The following is a 16,578-nucleotide window of genomic DNA, read 5'->3' as shown; positions in this document are numbered from 1 at the left end:
AAAAGGAACTGTATAGACACAAGAAGTTCAACAGCCAGAAAAGGAGAGACAGTTTTCCAGATAGAAAGACAGTGAAGCATCGTCTTCACAAACATTCCATAGTTGACATCAGCGACATAGTCCACCATTTATGTCTGTCTATCTCTACATACTGTGGCATGGACGGACAGGATAATCACGGCAGCTAGGGCTGAGCTCTGGCTGTCAGGCTTGTTGGCAAGTGCCTTTACCCTGATGCTCTATCTCATAACGTTATTCAAGAATGAGGACCTCGGTTCTGTTCCTGGCACTCACATATAAAAGCCAGGCAGAGTAATGTGGGCCTGCAACTCCACTGCCAAGGACAGAAAAACAGGCAGGTCCCAGGGCTTGCTGGCCACGCAGTGTCTAAGATGGAGAGCTCTAAATTCAGTGAGGCCCTGTCTGAGCAAGTGAGGTGAAAAGTAATAGAGAAAGATAGTCAAAGTCAGTCCCTGGCTCTGCAGAAGCATGTGCAAGTAATTGTCCCCCAACACTCCGCACTCACACATTTCTCTGTAAAGCACAGCAAAATTATGTGAAACCATCTTTGCCATACCTATCTGAACCAAATATCTGTTCTAATCAGGCCAAACCTTCTCTACTTGTAGTGCTTATTTTCTGCGTTCTCTCTGAGCACCAATAGTCTTACTTGCTCTGGGCCTGGTCTGCTATCCCCATGATGTTGTTAATGAATTCTCCCTTCTCCCGCATGAGGGAGGGAGGGAGGCTCCTCCTGCAGTCATGTCAACCGTCCTCACTGTCTGCTGGTCAGGGCACACCAGGGCTGCGCTTGCAGTGCCCTGCCTTCCCTCTCATCCCCCACAAATGTGAAGTGGACTCAAGCAACCAGAAGTGCACGAGGAAGCTGCAGCACCGTGTGCCCTGCAGCACCTCCTGCCCTGCAGCACCTCCTGCCCTGCAGCACCGTGTGCCCTGCTGTCCTGCTGTGAATGACGAATGCACAGAGATCAACCGACAGACACTCACACGGAATGTGTCACCCATCATGAGCACATCTGTCATCACATGATGTCGTCCACACTAAAGTGCTAGCAACAGAGGCTGGAGAAATGGTTTGGTGGTTAAAAGCTCTTCCGGAGGACCCAAGCCCATCCACAACTCCGTCTCCAGCAGCTCACAATGGCTGGCAGCTTCAGTTCCAGGGATGTGACACCTTCCTTTGGCCTATACAAGCATGCACTTATAGCATGTGCATGGATGCACGTATATAGAATGTGTGTATACACACACATACACACACACGTAGCAACAAAATTGCATTTTATCTAATTATTTATGGTTAATATGCCATAGTAGCTAAAACCATCCGTCCTGGATCCAGGTAGAGTGAGGTCTCTAAAACCACCCTGTAAGCACCACAGGACAACCAATGTAAGCAAACGTAGGAGGCTGTGGATCTCCCAGACAGGAGTGCAGACGACCTCACATCCCAACCGGAGTATTCTTCCCTCTCTCTACTTGCCCCACTGGCTCTCTCTCTCTCCCCTGTTTCCTTCCCCTCTCTTTTCCTCTCTGAATCCCCCTCCTCTCGTGCACCACAGACGGGCTTTGAACTGCTGTGCAGCTGATGACCTTGTCTCCACCTCCTGAGTACATGAACCACCATGCTGGCTTATGCAATACTGAGAATCAAGCCAAGGCTTCTCTAGCCACCAAGCTGTTGCCTTAGGAGGAGCAGACTCTAGATCACAGCATGGCAAGGGAGAGGCCAGGCTCAAAGCAAACCTACTACTGGGAAGAGGAGGAGGCGGAGGCTGGAGCCCTGGTTTGAGCAGAGACTCTCAGGATGCATCCAGTTTCTGAGTACGATCCAAGAGAGGCCTGTCTGAGGAGTGAGGACCACACTCTTTCTTCAGAAGCTAACAAGAAGCTTTACGCTACCTCAAGTCCTTAGCTGGGTGAGCAGCCTGTGAGAGAGTCAGGAGTGGAGCGACACAGGCAAGCCGACACAGAAGAGATGGGCTTGCAGATTTGAGATGGAGTCGCTACTGTGCGGGTCTGGGCCTGGAGGCCAGAGCTGATTCATCCGGCTGAGGCCTGAGTGCTCACAGGGCTGTGGCTGGAACTGTCTTACACAGACGCAGGCGTCGGGCGCTGCGTACTTACCATTCTGCAGTCCCATCCAGAGCTGCTTGTGGTCTTTTCTCTGCATTTCGTTGATCACCTGACTTTTGTGCTTTAAAGCGTCAGCTTCCTTCACACATGACATAAAGTGAGCCTCAACTGCATCCTTGCACGGACAGTGCAGAAGGTCCTTTTCTGGAAAACTCTGTCAAAGGGAAACACACACAAAACAAGTGTGCAGACCGAAATTAGCTTCTCTGGAGAACTGTATTTCACTACTCACCACTGTTCACGGCACGTCTCATTTCATTATCATCACAGTTACAAATACCTTAAAACTTAGTAAGTATTGCCTACTTGACACAATCTGTACCGTTCCCAATAATCCTCATTGGTGAGGTTATCTTTTGTACGTTCCCAAGCATATCATGACGCCTGTAACCGACACAGCATGTCATGACGCCTGTAACCGACACAGCATGTCATGACGCCTGTAACCGACACAGCATATCATGACGCCTGTAACCGACACAGCATGTCATGACGCCTGTAACCGGCACAGCATATCATGACGCCTGTAACCGACACAGCATATCATGACGCCTGTAACCGACACAGCATGTCATGATGCCTGTAACCGGCACAGCATGTCATGACACCTGTAACCAACACAGCATGTCATGACGCCTGTAACCGACACAGCAAACACAAATGCGAGGCCTTTGGAACCAGAGCTATGTACAAGCTGCTGAGATGCCTCTGTACCCACCTTCAAACGAAGGCCCAAGTCAATCTAGGGAGGCTTGGAACTAACTCCTCAGTGAGAGGGACTCGGGGAGCGGGAGTACAAAACAGCCGAGCTACTTACACAGCCAGCGCAGCTGAATGAAATACCGCACAGCGTGTCAGAAGCCTGGCCACAGCCTCCCTGCCTCGCTCCCACCAGGAAGCGTCTCTTTCACACCGGCCCAAGGGAGAGGAAAGAGCCCGGTGAAATCACTAACAGATCCTGATTCACTACATTTCTATCCTCCCTGTGGGCACATGTGTACACATGCTTCTCTCCTGATCCAAGCACTGCTCACACATGGACTGTAGTGCATGTTTCTCTCATACATCTTCCAAACTGAGACACGGCCAACTAAGTCTAACTTCACTCTTACGGGATACTCAGGAAGACGCCCTTAGAAAGCAGTTCATCTGAGGTGTGGATGTCTTTTCATTACTTTGCCACATCCGCTCCTATCACCTCCTAAGGACCAAAGCCAGGACTCTTGTGTTCTCCACCAAGCTAAATTCCTAGACCCTCCTTCTAGAGATTATAATTGCGTAAATTAAAATATTCAGTGTATCTAGATGGGTTATAAATAACTGAACAGCATTAAATCCAAGCACCACTTACAAGTAAGTGAGGAAATTCAGTCTATTGGCAATACCACGAGATTAAGAGCACTTTGTTAAAACAGCTAAGCAATCCACTTTCCTGTCCTATGTAAAGAACCAAATACCTTATTAAACATGAGCTCTCACTATTGGATAACCAGTGCCTCTAGTAGAAGATACAGCTTTTGGAATTAAAAATATAAAGACACAGTTTATAAGTTTAATAATCCTAAAAAAAAAAGAAAAAAAAAAAGAAGCTTCCCAAGTTACTTTGGTGTACGTAAAAGGGTTGAGAGGGAAGGGCGTTTTCCCCAAGTATTTCTTCTCATGTACTATTTTTCAAGAAGAAAGAATATATTGGGAAAAGCAATTCCATGCCTTTTATACTTCCAGATTCAGGTGGCAGTGGCAAGAGGGATGCAAATGCGAGGCCAGCGTGGGTTACGCAAACTTATAAACCCACTTACTTCTGTGCCCCCCCCACGCTGACACGTTAATGTCGGACACGCTGACACATGCCTGTAATTTCAACATTTGAGGACCATGAATTCAAAGTTTTGCAGTTTGGGGGCCAACCAAGGTTACAAACCCTGTCTTAAAATACAAAAGAAAAGAGAAAGAGAAACAGGTAAACAAGCCAATGCTAATTAATTGTACCAGACCCAGGAAATGTTAAGTTTCTCCAAAAGTTCTTCTCATAAAGTTTTCCAAGATTCTAATTGTACCAAGGTGTGACCTACAAGCTTAGCCTCAGCCAATCATCACTCCTTGCTATAATCTGTAGGATATTGTTTCACCATGTTTCCTAGGTCCTCTTTGTCCGGTTTTTAGACTCTCCCGTCAGAATAGCTTTGCTCACTCTATCCTCTTAGTACTCCACGTACATTCTCTCCATGAAAACACCGAGCTAAAACCAAACACAAACTCCAAACTCAGCTTCTCCTTGGCTACAACTCTTATCGTCTATCACCACAGATGCACAGAAGCCTTCCTTTAGCTGTGTGCTAGCCCTCTAACTGGGAGGCGTATCCTTGGCCAGCCTATTCAGGACAAAACCTCCTGCCCAGGTTATGGCGCCAGTGGGGTGGGGTGGGGTTGGGGAGCTGGGCCCTCCATGTCAGCTAACAATCAAGGTAATCCCCAACATACTTGTGCACAGTCCATTCTGCTCTGTGCAATCCTTCAACTGGGACCTCCTCTCTGGTGACTCTAGGCTGCAACAAAGCAACAGTTTAAGCTAACAAGGGCATATGTCTATACTTAATGGTTCTGAACTGAGAGTCATAGTGACCTTCTAAAAATTAAGACCTTTTAGGATATAATCAAAGCCATCAAGATTCTAAATTACTTTAGGGTCTGCTACTCTGCCCTAAATCTCCCACCCTATTATACACACACACACACACACACACAGAGGCACACAGGCATACACACACACAGGCACACAGGCACACACACACACAGGCACACACACACACAGGCACACAACACAGGCACACACACACACACAGGCACACACACACACACAGGCACACACACACAGGCACACACACACAGGCACACACACACACACACACACGCTGCGCCAACTATCTGAACATTCTTTTCTCTTTGTCTATCCACTTAGATGTCTGATCAGAAAATCCTCAGCTTTGGGTTGCGTTTCTATGGCACACCGTCCAGGACACTTTCCCTTTCACCCAGCAAGTCAAGGTTGAGTTTATGCTGCCCTGACTCTGTAGTTATAATACTGGCCAGAAGTATAATGCCTGTTAACACGCCCACAGGCAACAGAACTCCGGTAGTCTATAAACCAGAGATAATGGCCTGACTTCTCAGTAAATCTTTATTAAATAAGTCAAATTACTGAGATACGATTTATATATGAATTCTGAATGACTATCAGCCAAACACGGTAGAGAACATTACAGCAGATAAACAACATGTCCTCACTCCTCACTGACATTAACCAACTGTAACTACTATCCCTCACTCTCAACCTTAGTTACAAGGCACCCTGTGTCCTGAGCGGTGGGCTCCCCCTCTCTTACTCCAACAATCACTGACAGGATCTGCTGCATCAGTTTGCCTATAATAACACCTCACAAATAAAACATACGTGAAGCAGTCACTGACTTAGCATGCTCCTGAGATTCACTCACGTGACTGACTGCACACATCAGAAACTGACTCCTTCCTGTTCCTAAAGTGTCAGTGAATGACTGGCGAGTTTCATCTTGAAACCCTACTGCTAGCACGATCCTTTCCAACTTTTACTTGGTTAATAAGGCTGCTGTGAACAGTGATACGCAAGTGTCCTAGCAGACAGCCTTTCATCTTTCTGAATACACAGCTACAAACAGCAACGTTGGCCACACAGATCTGGGTGTACGTTTAATGGCATCTAAACACTGCTCAACTATTTCTTGCAGTGACAGGGCAGTGTTAAGCTCTCATCAGCAACCTTCCCAGCTCCGAGCTCAATGTCAAAAGTGCCATCAGCCTTCTTCATTTCAGTCATCCTAGGATGTGTAAAGTAATCTCTCTCTCTGGTTTCCATTTACATTTTCCTGATGACTAAAGATGATAGGCACCTTTCATGTATTTATTGGTAAGTCATAGGTTCTGCACACTTTCTGTTCAAGTCGTTTGCATTTGTTCCAAAGCAACTGAGACACGAAGTAAGAGGATGAGCACAGTGTGACTTCTGTGTATACGCATGCAAATACTGTCCACGAGAAACAGCAGGTGCACATCGCATCCTGTGCCCAGCTGAACAGATCTGAGTAGAAGTGTACAGTGTCTGTAGCCTCCATGTTAGAAATACCTGTCAGCAACCACACTCACAAACAGCCGCCATCACTACTTCTGGTTCCAAATAACCCTCAAACTCCCACCTCAGAGCAAACTTCTGGTCGGCTTCAATGTGAAATGCCTTTCCACTGCAGCACGCACACACATACCTCTTAGCCACTTGTCTGCGTACAACTATGCTATGCAGAGGCTCTGGACTCGCCCTAAAGACCTGTAGTTTTCGACTGCACAATCTTAGAAGCAGTGGCTCGTTTGCTTTGCTTTGTTTTAAGGAAAACATGCTGGATATGGCAGAACTGCCTACAAAAACGGCAGGGCCAGATACCCTGGTCTTCTTGAAGCAAACCCATCACATAGGGGTCTGGAGAGACGGTTCAGTGGTCAAGGGCACTTGCTGCTCTGGCAGAGGGTCCAGGCTGGGTTCCCAGAATCCAAGTGGCTGATCATAACCGTCTGTAAGTCTAGTTCCAGAAGACATGACTACTCTTCTGGCCTCTACAGGTAGCAAGCACACACATTCATCCAGGCAAAATATTCATTCATACAGAATAAGTCTAAAATCCCTATTTTTAAGATCTATTTATTTATTTAGTGTATATGAGTATGCTGTCTTTATGCATACCAGAAGAGGGCATCAGATCCCATTACAGATGGTTGTGAGCCACCATGTGGATGCTGGGAGATGAACTCAGGACCTCTGGAAGAGCAGTCAGTGCTCCTAACCACTGAGCCATCTCTCCAGCTCTAAAAAAGTATTTTTAAAAACATCATTTAGAAAGATTTTTGCTATGCCATTGGTCAAACTGAGTAAACTGTCTTTCGTTCATTTTTCTTTTTAATTTTTAAAATTTTATTTATGTGTATCTGTGTGTACATGTGTGTGTGTGTGTGTGTGTGTGTGTGTGTGTGTGTGTGTAAGCTTGCTAAGGCCTTTCATGGCACTGGTTACCGAACTGTTACACACACACACACACACACACACGCACACACACACACACGCACACGCACACCTCCTGTTGAGTGTCTCGTCTACTTTATTTTGCCGACATAATGGACTATACTGATTGGTGAGTGAGTGCTGGATGACCCCTGTACTCAGCAATGAGCGTGTTGCTCTTTCTAGGTTGGTTTCAATTTGCTAATTTTTATTGAAGACTTTTATATCCATGTCCATAAAAGATACTGAGCTGCAATTTTCTTTCAATTTCTTTAATACTCTTAGGGTCAGTTATTCAGCCTCTAAAACAGACTGTGAGTGTCTTTACTGTGAGTGTCTTTGTGTCCTTCAGTCATGCATCCCAACTCCTAGGACAGAGTTGGCAGTGTACAGTGGACCTGAGTGTTTACTGCACTAATCCTTATCCTTTAATGCACACACATTAAACATCCCAGGGGACAACACTAGGCCTTTCTTTCCGTTGCTGAAAAGCCCATGGGAGCAGGCAGATGGGGATGGAGGGAAGAAGGAAGATGAAGGTGCCTCTACTGGGGACTGCAGAGATATGTGAGGACATAATTGCAGTGACTGTGAGGCTGGCGAGAAGCCACTGAGGTGCCCATGGAGCCAACATGAAACTTGCAAAAACATGCTGGATGGGAAGGAAACAGCCAAACAAAATCAACAACAGAAACGCTTATATCACGTCGAGCAGTCCAGTCAATTTGATGAGATGGAAACCAACCTGGAGGCTCAGTGGTAGGAGCACTCAGGGCTCTCTCAGAGGACCAGAGAGCAGATCCGGTAACCATACCACACAGCTAACCAACTCCTACAACTCGTGTTCTAAGGGGGCCCACACCCTCTTCTGAACCCCCCCCTCACACGTTTACACACAGACACACATAAATAAAAATTTAGAAATTAAAAAGAAAAATGAAATGGGTCTAATTTTAATGAGACCCCCATCACACTTGCTATAATACCTCATTTTGAGGTCTACTTTACAAGGCTGCTGTGCTAACAACTGCACTGAGCCACCGGGAAGTGTGCACTGGAAGGGCGATCAGCTGTGCAGATTATGAAGTAAATAGAGTAAACCTTTAACATTTAATCCAACTGGCAATACTGATGCTCTGAATCTGTCTGAAGTAGTTTATTTTCACAGCACTGCAAACTGCCCATCGCACACTCACCCCATCGAACACTCACCCCGGCGACTGACACTCATGCACATTAGGGCAGTGGCTCTGCCTGGACAGCAGTGGGATAGCTAAAGTGCAGTAACACACTACTTCGCAAAGCGCCTTAACATGTACAGGGAAGTAACACGTGGCCAACAGACTGAAGGATGAAGGAAATACATCATGACAAGGATGGCCAGCGGTCTCCATCGGAGAGCCTGTGGCTAGTGATACCTCAGGCTGTACTTCAGAATCCCGTTAGTCTGTCATGGGAGTAGGAGCGATGGAGCGGTGAAGAGCGTGGAGACCAGGGTGGGGTTGGTTGGGGTTTATTTCCTGTTTTACTTTTACTACTCCTCAAGGTGGATTTCATTCTGTAGTCAAGGCTGGACTCAGACTCCTTATGCAGCATAAGCCTTAGCTGGGCTTGAACCCAGAACCTGTGCACCTCTGCCTCCTGGCCACAGAGCCACTCAGTGTGTCACCTATGACTTTTCAATTATTCAGACAAAATTACACAACGATAAATTTACCTGGTTTCAAAACTACAGAGGCTCGCGAAATCTTTAGACTTCTATCAAAGTGGCCACGGAACTGCTCAACGGTGCTGTCATTTGAATTTCTACTCTTGCCCATATCTACTCATGGGGATTTGTTCTGGAAATATAGCTGTACTATATATTGGTTACATAGCAACCTGTTATAAGCCTAAACCATAGATTACTCGGCTCTAAAAAAGAAAAGATGTTTATATATTAAATGGCTTTCTTGAAAACTTGGGAAGAAACTGGAGAATATTTTGGGGCGGCAGGAAGAGCCGTGGGAAGTGAGAAGTGAAAGACTATTCTAAATAAAGCAACTGGTGATGAAGCCACGCCTGCAATCCCAGCAAAGGTGTGGCGAGGCGGGAGGATCACTGTGAGTCTGAGGCTAACCTAAACCACGGAGTAAGTTTCTGGCCAGCATGGGCTACAGAGTGAGACTACGTCTTAATAACAAACAAAAAGGAGAAGTAAGAAGTAAGTTCTATGAAGAACCAGGAATAGGGAGGAACGGCTGTTTAAACTGTACCTTGAAATGTACTGTGATGTTCCAAGGCAGAGCTGAGCTTGATGCAAGAAGATCGAACAGTAGGCCAATTGGATAATGCCTAAAACGGAAGGAGTGTCTTAGAGAGAAAACACATACATTTGTAACTAAAACCCCCAAACCAACTTCCGCACAACCTATCACGCCCTGTCACAGGCTTTCCTGGCTAATACGGAAAAGTAACTGTGCAGCGCCATGGCCGGTTAATACCTACACTCCCTCCAGCTGCCGGGTGTTTCTCTTCTACACTTTTCATTTCCAAGAACAGTTCAGATGTGCCCCAGGGATCTAAACTATCATCCCAGTACTTCTTCTTCTTCTTTTTTTTTTTTTCTTTTCTTTTTTTCGGAGCTGGGGACCAAACCCAGGGCCTTGCCCACTGAGCTAAATCCCCAACCCCTATCCCAGTACTTCTAAGAGGGACCTAGTCTTTGTAGGGTTATTTAAGCACAGAAACATCTTGTTTCCATTAGAAAGACAACTCCATTATGCAGGACTAGTTGGCCTGCTACTATCTTTACCACACTGGCCTCAAGCACATCGCAATCAACCTTCTGCCTCTACCTCCTAAAATGCTGGGATTACAGCAGGGCACAGCCACATCTGGATTTACAGCAACTGTTTTGTTCTGTTTTTGAGATGGTATCTCCTGTGGTTTAGGCTGGCCTTGAACTCCTGCTCCAACTGTCTTGAGAACTGTGCTGCTGTTTTGTTTTTAACATTAACTTTTATTTACTTATTTTTTCATTGTATGAGTGCTTTATCTTCAAGTAGGTCTGTGGACTACATGCATGTAGTGTCCTCAGAGGACAGAAAAGGACGTCAGAGCTCTTGGGACTGGAATTATAGAAGGTTGTGAGACACCATGGGGATGCGAAGAATTAAACCTGGCTCCTCTAGAAAAGCAGTCAGTGCTCCCAACCAATAAGCCTCCTCTCCAGCCTTTGCTTATGTAGAAAATGTTTAGTGTACAGTCAATCACCTAAGGAGTATAGACTCTCTGGTCTGTGATAGTATTATACATGTATGATAGACTCACTGGTCTGTGATAGTATTATGCATGTATGATAGACCCTCTGGTCTGTGATAGTATTAAACATGTATGATAGACTCTCTGGTCTGTGATAACATTATACATGTATGTAGACTCTCTGGTCTGTGATAATATTATACATATATGTAGACTCTCTGGTCTGTGATAATATTATACATGTATGATAGACTCTCTGGTCTGTGATAACATTATACATGTATGTAGACTCTCTGGTCTGTGATAATATTATACATATATGTAGACTCTCTGGTCTGTGATAATATTATACATGTATGATAGACTCTCTGGTCTATGATAGTATTATACATGATAGACTCTCTGGTCTGTGATAATATTATACATGTATGATAGACTCTCTGGTCTGTGATAGTATTATGCATGTATGATAGACTCTCTGGTCTGTGATAGTATTATACATGTATGTAGACTCTCTGGTCTGTGATAACATTATACATGTATGTAGACTCTCTAGTCTGTGATAGTATTATACATGTATGTAGACCCTCTGGTCTGTGATAGTATTATACATATATGTAAATGTGCAGCCTTTCAACTACAGTTATGGAATCTTACTGCAGATCCAGAATATTACAACAGCATCGGAATCCCCCCGGGCCTAGCTGAAATTGGCTATGGTCCTAGTGTTCTGGAAGGGGAGGCAGGATCCAGAATTCAATGGTTAATCTCAGCAACATAGCAAGTTTGACACCAACCAAGGCACTGTGTAACCCTGCATTCAATGGATGGATGGATGGATGGATGGATGGATGGATGGATGGATGGATGGACGGATGGATAGATGAAGGAAAGAAAGTAAGCAAGTAAGTAAGTAGAGGCTGGAGGAAGGGTCAAACGAGTCTGCCTATTTAATTCGACCTACCAATCCTAAACTGAGATGGAGACCAGACTCCCAAAAGCTGTTCCCTAACCTCCACAGGTACTCAACTGCACGCTCCCATGTGCACACACAGACACAGACAGACACACAAAGCAGAAAAGGATGATCCACTCATTGGAGTACTACTGCCCCAGGTCAGGTCACAGAAATAAATGCTTCTTACCCAGAAAAAAAATCACCACATTGAAGATTCACAAGTTATTTTTTATTGGGTAAACCAAGGGCAACATCAACCAAACCCCACGTAATTAAATGCTCTTGCCTTGCTGTCATGGCTTGAGTCTGATGCCTAGTACTTCCCTGACCCCGAAAAGGCCCATTTTACAGAACAATTTCTAAGATTCCCCCAACCCCCAACCTTACAAAAATGAATGGAAATGGTAAAAACCACAAGGACTGGAGGTAAGGGGTAGTGTCCACGTTATTACAACTGTGAGGAGCATCCGAGGTCTCAAGGGAGCTGAGTGTGAGCGCACACCGGGCGCCCTGCTGGGATGTGCCCCTCAGTGCCCCTGCCGCTCAGCCTCTGTCCTAGGTTCAGGGCAGCAGTTTGCTTTGTTTTTCAATTCACGAGTCAGTCCTAACGTCTTACTTCTGCAGTCCGCATTCTGAAAATGTTTTGTGCAGTATTTAAAAAATCACATCAGAGATGTGCCTAACTTACAGTTACCAAAACAAAAAGAAAGGTGAAGGTCTAATTCACTCTGTCCCTTCTCCCCACTGTCTTTTGCTGCAGCAGGGAAGATGAACCCAGGGCCCTGTACGGCCAGGCCAGCGCTCTCCTATTGAGCAATGAACCCAACCCGACTTCACCCACTAACATGATGTGCTGCCAGAGCGGTCTTCAGAGCAGAACTGGCCTCCAGACAATCACAGCATCAGAGTATCAATACAAGTGATGACCAGTTCCGCTCAGTGTAGAAACTCCACTCCTTAAGTGCAGTGTTACAGCACCCTCTGCTGTCTGCTTAAATAATCCCAAAAGACACGGCTTTCAGATGGATCAACACTTCCGTTTCTCAGATAACTTTTTAAAGTTAGCAACACAAACACATGAGGGCTGGGGCTGGCCTCCATGATAAAGATAAATCACTGTAGCCTATGGAAAACTATGGCCTAGAACCTGTCTACGCATCAATAACATCTTTTCTTTCTGAGACAGAGTCTCTCTACACAGCTCTAACTGTCCTGGAACTCACTATGTAAACCAGGCCGCCCTTAAACTCAGAGATCTGCCAGCCTCTGCCTTCTGAGTGCTGGGATTAAAAGCATGACCATTGTGCTAGGCCTGTACCTTTAACGTACTGGACATTCAGTGTGTCTTCTACTTTTCTTAAATAGCTTTCTGCTATAATGTGGGCAAATTAAAATAAGCAACTAGGAAATTAGAGAATAGATGGGGGGGATTAAATAGACCTTCTGTAGTTATGGCACAAGAGCTCTTAAGATAAGCATTTGGAGCACACCCGTCATCACAATAGCTGAGCGGCTACAGTCAGAAGCACAGTGATTTGACACAAGCTTGGATTACAGGGCGAGCCTCCCACTAGCCTGGGAAACAAACATATCCTGTCTTGGAGGGAAAAAGACTTTCCAGAGGGCTGAGAATAAAGTTTAGTGGAAGAGCAATTGCCTAGGATGCCCAAGAGCCCTGGTTCAGTCCCCAGTGAAGGGTGGAGGCAGGGTGCTTTCTCAAAGGGTATACAGGAAGATGATATAAGCCAAATCACTCTTCTGCGGTAAAAAGAAGGAATCTGTCCAAAGATTACTGTGGTATCTAGGAGCTATAACCTTAAAAAAATATAACCTAAATCCTAGAAGTTCGCTCCTTCCAAGTTGTCCTTGTCAGCTGCACAGTAAGAAGATTTAATTACTTAAATTTCCTTTTCTTTTCTAAGTCTCTTTCGAAGCCTCTTCATTGTATTATTTCCACATTGGGAGAAAGTACTTTAACCTATTTAAACCATTTTAGCATATTTCTGCAATCAACTGCATACAAATCCAAACATACGAATACAGGATCCCAGTATATTTTGACCTCTTCCACGGCCTTCTCTTTGTAACTTCTCTACTTCAAATATTTTAGAAGCACAATAACCAAAAACACCAAAACTGTATCTGCACATGGATAAAACCCTGATTTAGGAGTTTTGAAGAATCGTAAATCGCACAGAAGCCAGGGTGTGGTGGGGCTGGAGGGATGGTCTCAGCAGCTAAGAGTACACACTGGGGTCAGAAAGGTGCTCAGCAGTGTAAAGCACTTGCTGTTCTTTCAGAGGACCCCAGTTCAATTCCCAGCACCGAAATGGTGCTCAAAACCATCTGTAACTCTAGTTCCACGGGATCCAGTGCTCTCTGCTGACCTATAAGGGCATCACACATCCATACTAATAAAACAAAACAGCCTGGTCTTTCAGAGATCCCAAGATGAGCTCCCAGCGTCCACACGGAGTGGCTCGTACCCAGCTGTAACTCTGCTCGAGGGTATCTGATGCCTTCTCCGTCCTCCACGGGCACCTGCCCTCACTTGCACATGCCAACACACACACAGCCATACACATGATTAAAAACACTTTTTTAACAAAGAAAATATGCTAACCTATCATCCAATTATCCATCCATCCAAACAGAAGGCAGATCTCTCCCCTCTTCTATGATGCTTTGAATGAGAAATGTCACCAAGATTAGGCATTTGAACCCTGGGCCCTATCTCTAATGGCTCTATTGAGAAAGGCAGAGGTTTTTTCCTTTCTGTTGTTTTTTGTGGGGGTGGGGAGTGGAGGAGTGGCGTAGAGTGGCGTGGAGTTGAGAACAAGGATGGGCCTTGTCTCTAATTCACATAGATTAGGCCAGACTCATTATGGAACCACGGATGATAAACTTCTGAGCCTCCGGCTCTGCCTCTGAGTGCTGGCATTACAGGTGTGCCTCACAATGGCTGGTTTCTGACATGTTAGGAGACTGAATCCAGGGCTTGGAACATGCTAGACAAGGCAGGGTACTGTCTACACAGCATTACACAATGGTTTAACTCTCACTTCTTTTCTGGGTTTTTTTTTTTTTTTTTTTTTTTTTTTAGGGTCCTGCTGTGTGGTCCTGGCTTTCCTGGTATTCGATACATTGACCAGAGCAGCCTCAAACTGGTAACTTTCTGCTGCAGTCTCTTGAATGCTGGGATGAGAGCTACCATGCGTGGCCTTCTTTCTTTGAGGAACTTTGCACACCTGTTCTAGCACACTATACCTTCTTAAAGCATATACTTAGTGCTTAACAAAGAAGAAAAATGTACTCACCATTTCAGGGGTGTGCCTTCATATTCAAACCAAATCTCACTAACATCTTCTTGTCTCATAACCTTCTGAAAGTGCTTTTTCACTTTGTCAGTTACCAGCGTCAAATAGCTGACTCTTGGCAAAAGCAACTGAAATGAAAATTTGAAAAGCCATATTTACTTATTCATCATTGTTTCAAAATAAAGATGTTAAGTAAGCCTTTTTAAAAATTTTTAATTAATTTTTATTCATATGAGTACACTGTAGCTGTCTTCAGACACACAGAAGAGGGCATCAGATCCCATTATAGATGGTTGTGAGCCACCATGTGGTTGCTGGGATTTGAACTCAGGACCTCTGGAAGAGCAGTCAGTGCTCTTAACCGCTGAGCCATCTCTCCAGCCCCCCTTAAACCTTTTCATAGTAAGGGAAACAGTTGTGTTCTTTGTATTACTTTGACTACTTAATCCCAAGTAATCTACTTTCTATAGAAGCTAAAAGCTAGAGGTTAAAACAGCAAATGTTTCTGATTGGGTTATAACTTCTAAGTAGAGCTAAGGGAACATATGTTTGTAATTGACACAATCGATAATTTTTCCTTACCACTCTATATAATACATAATTGCGTATCATACTAATTAAGGTATTCAGTTCTATTAAATTTATTGTAAATATTAAATGATTTACATGAGTATTATCACCTCTCTTTACATAGAACTTAAATGTTTAAAATATCAGTTATATTTTAATAATATGGCTAATAAATGACAAAGATACATTAGACTCTTTCAAAAACTAAAGCACCAGTACACAGGATACACTGAAGGATATACAAAATCAAAGGAGTACACATGGCAGCCATCTTTACAGATGGGATCCACTGGTGTAAAATACATTGGTGCGATGGTTGGCTTTGCCAACTCAATGCTATCTAGAATCACTTGTCCACACAGACCTGACCTGTGGGTATGGTTAGCAGTGGTCACCTTGACTTTGCTAACTGAGGTCAGGGACCCCATTCCCCGGGTTCAGGTTCTGGGCTGACAGAGTGGAAAGGGCAGTAAGCTTGCAGGCATGTGTTCATTTCTGTCTGTCCTGACTGTGGATGTGGTAACTAGATGCCACTTCACCTTCTCTGCCTGCCTCAGCTTCCCAGCAATAATGGACTGGAGCCTGAAATTCATAAACACCTGTGAATTATTTATTTAAAAACAACTCCCTTCTTGTCAGGGTATTTTATCATACCAGGAGAGAATGAAATTAGCATAGTAAACTAAGAATTTTCAGGCAGGCATGGTGGCCCATGCCTTTAGTTCCAGTACTCAAGAGGCAGGCAGGGGCAGGAGGACCCCTCAAAGTTTAAAGCTAGCCTAAGGCTTTCCAGTGAGACTTCTCAAAGAGGGAAAGGGGGAAGGGAACAGAAGGAGAGGAAAGAGGAGAGACAGAGAGAAAGGGGAAGGGAACAGAAGGAGGGAAAGAAGACAAGGGTCTGGCATGGTCGGGGGAAGGGCTCAGGGAGTCTCAGGGAGTCGCAAGGAGTCAGGACGCTCTGCTGCACTGCCTTTCCAGGATAATGAGGCTATTTGGGGCCTTGACTCTTTGTAAAAGATTTTGTTTTCAAGGAGTGAAGAGAGGGCTCAGTGGTTACAAGTGCTTTACTGCTTTTACGGAGGACTTGTGTTTCACTCCTGACTTCCACACAACGGCTGATAATTGTCTATAACTCTGGCTGCAGGGTACAGGACACCTCTTCCTGACCTCCAAGGCTTCCTGCACAAGTGGTGCACACACACACACACACACACACACACACACACACACACACACACACACACACTTAG

The 16,578-nt window shown here is 44.9% G+C and overlaps 1 protein-coding gene across 6 annotated transcripts in view; it reads right to left on the bottom strand.

The window, feature by feature from the left end:
• Atg5 (autophagy related 5) overlaps positions 1-16,578 on the bottom strand; it is a 90,387-nt gene that overhangs the window by 57,078 nt on the left and 16,731 nt on the right. For 4 of the 6 annotated variants that reach the window (NM_001399021.1, NM_001399020.1, NM_001014250.2 and 1 more), the window contains 3 exon segments: positions 2,149-2,311; positions 9,496-9,574; positions 14,759-14,886. In NM_001399021.1, the coding sequence (NP_001385950.1) occupies positions 2,149-2,311; positions 9,496-9,574; positions 14,759-14,886 (370 nt within the window). 6 annotated transcript variants of the gene reach the window in all.

Source organism: Rattus norvegicus, chromosome 20, assembly GCF_021556685.1.
Source record: "Rattus norvegicus strain SHRSP/BbbUtx chromosome 20, alternate assembly SHRSP_T2T, whole genome shotgun sequence".
NCBI lineage: Eukaryota > Metazoa > Chordata > Mammalia > Rodentia > Muridae > Rattus > Rattus norvegicus.
This window is presented reverse-complemented; position numbering and strand designations above follow the sequence as displayed.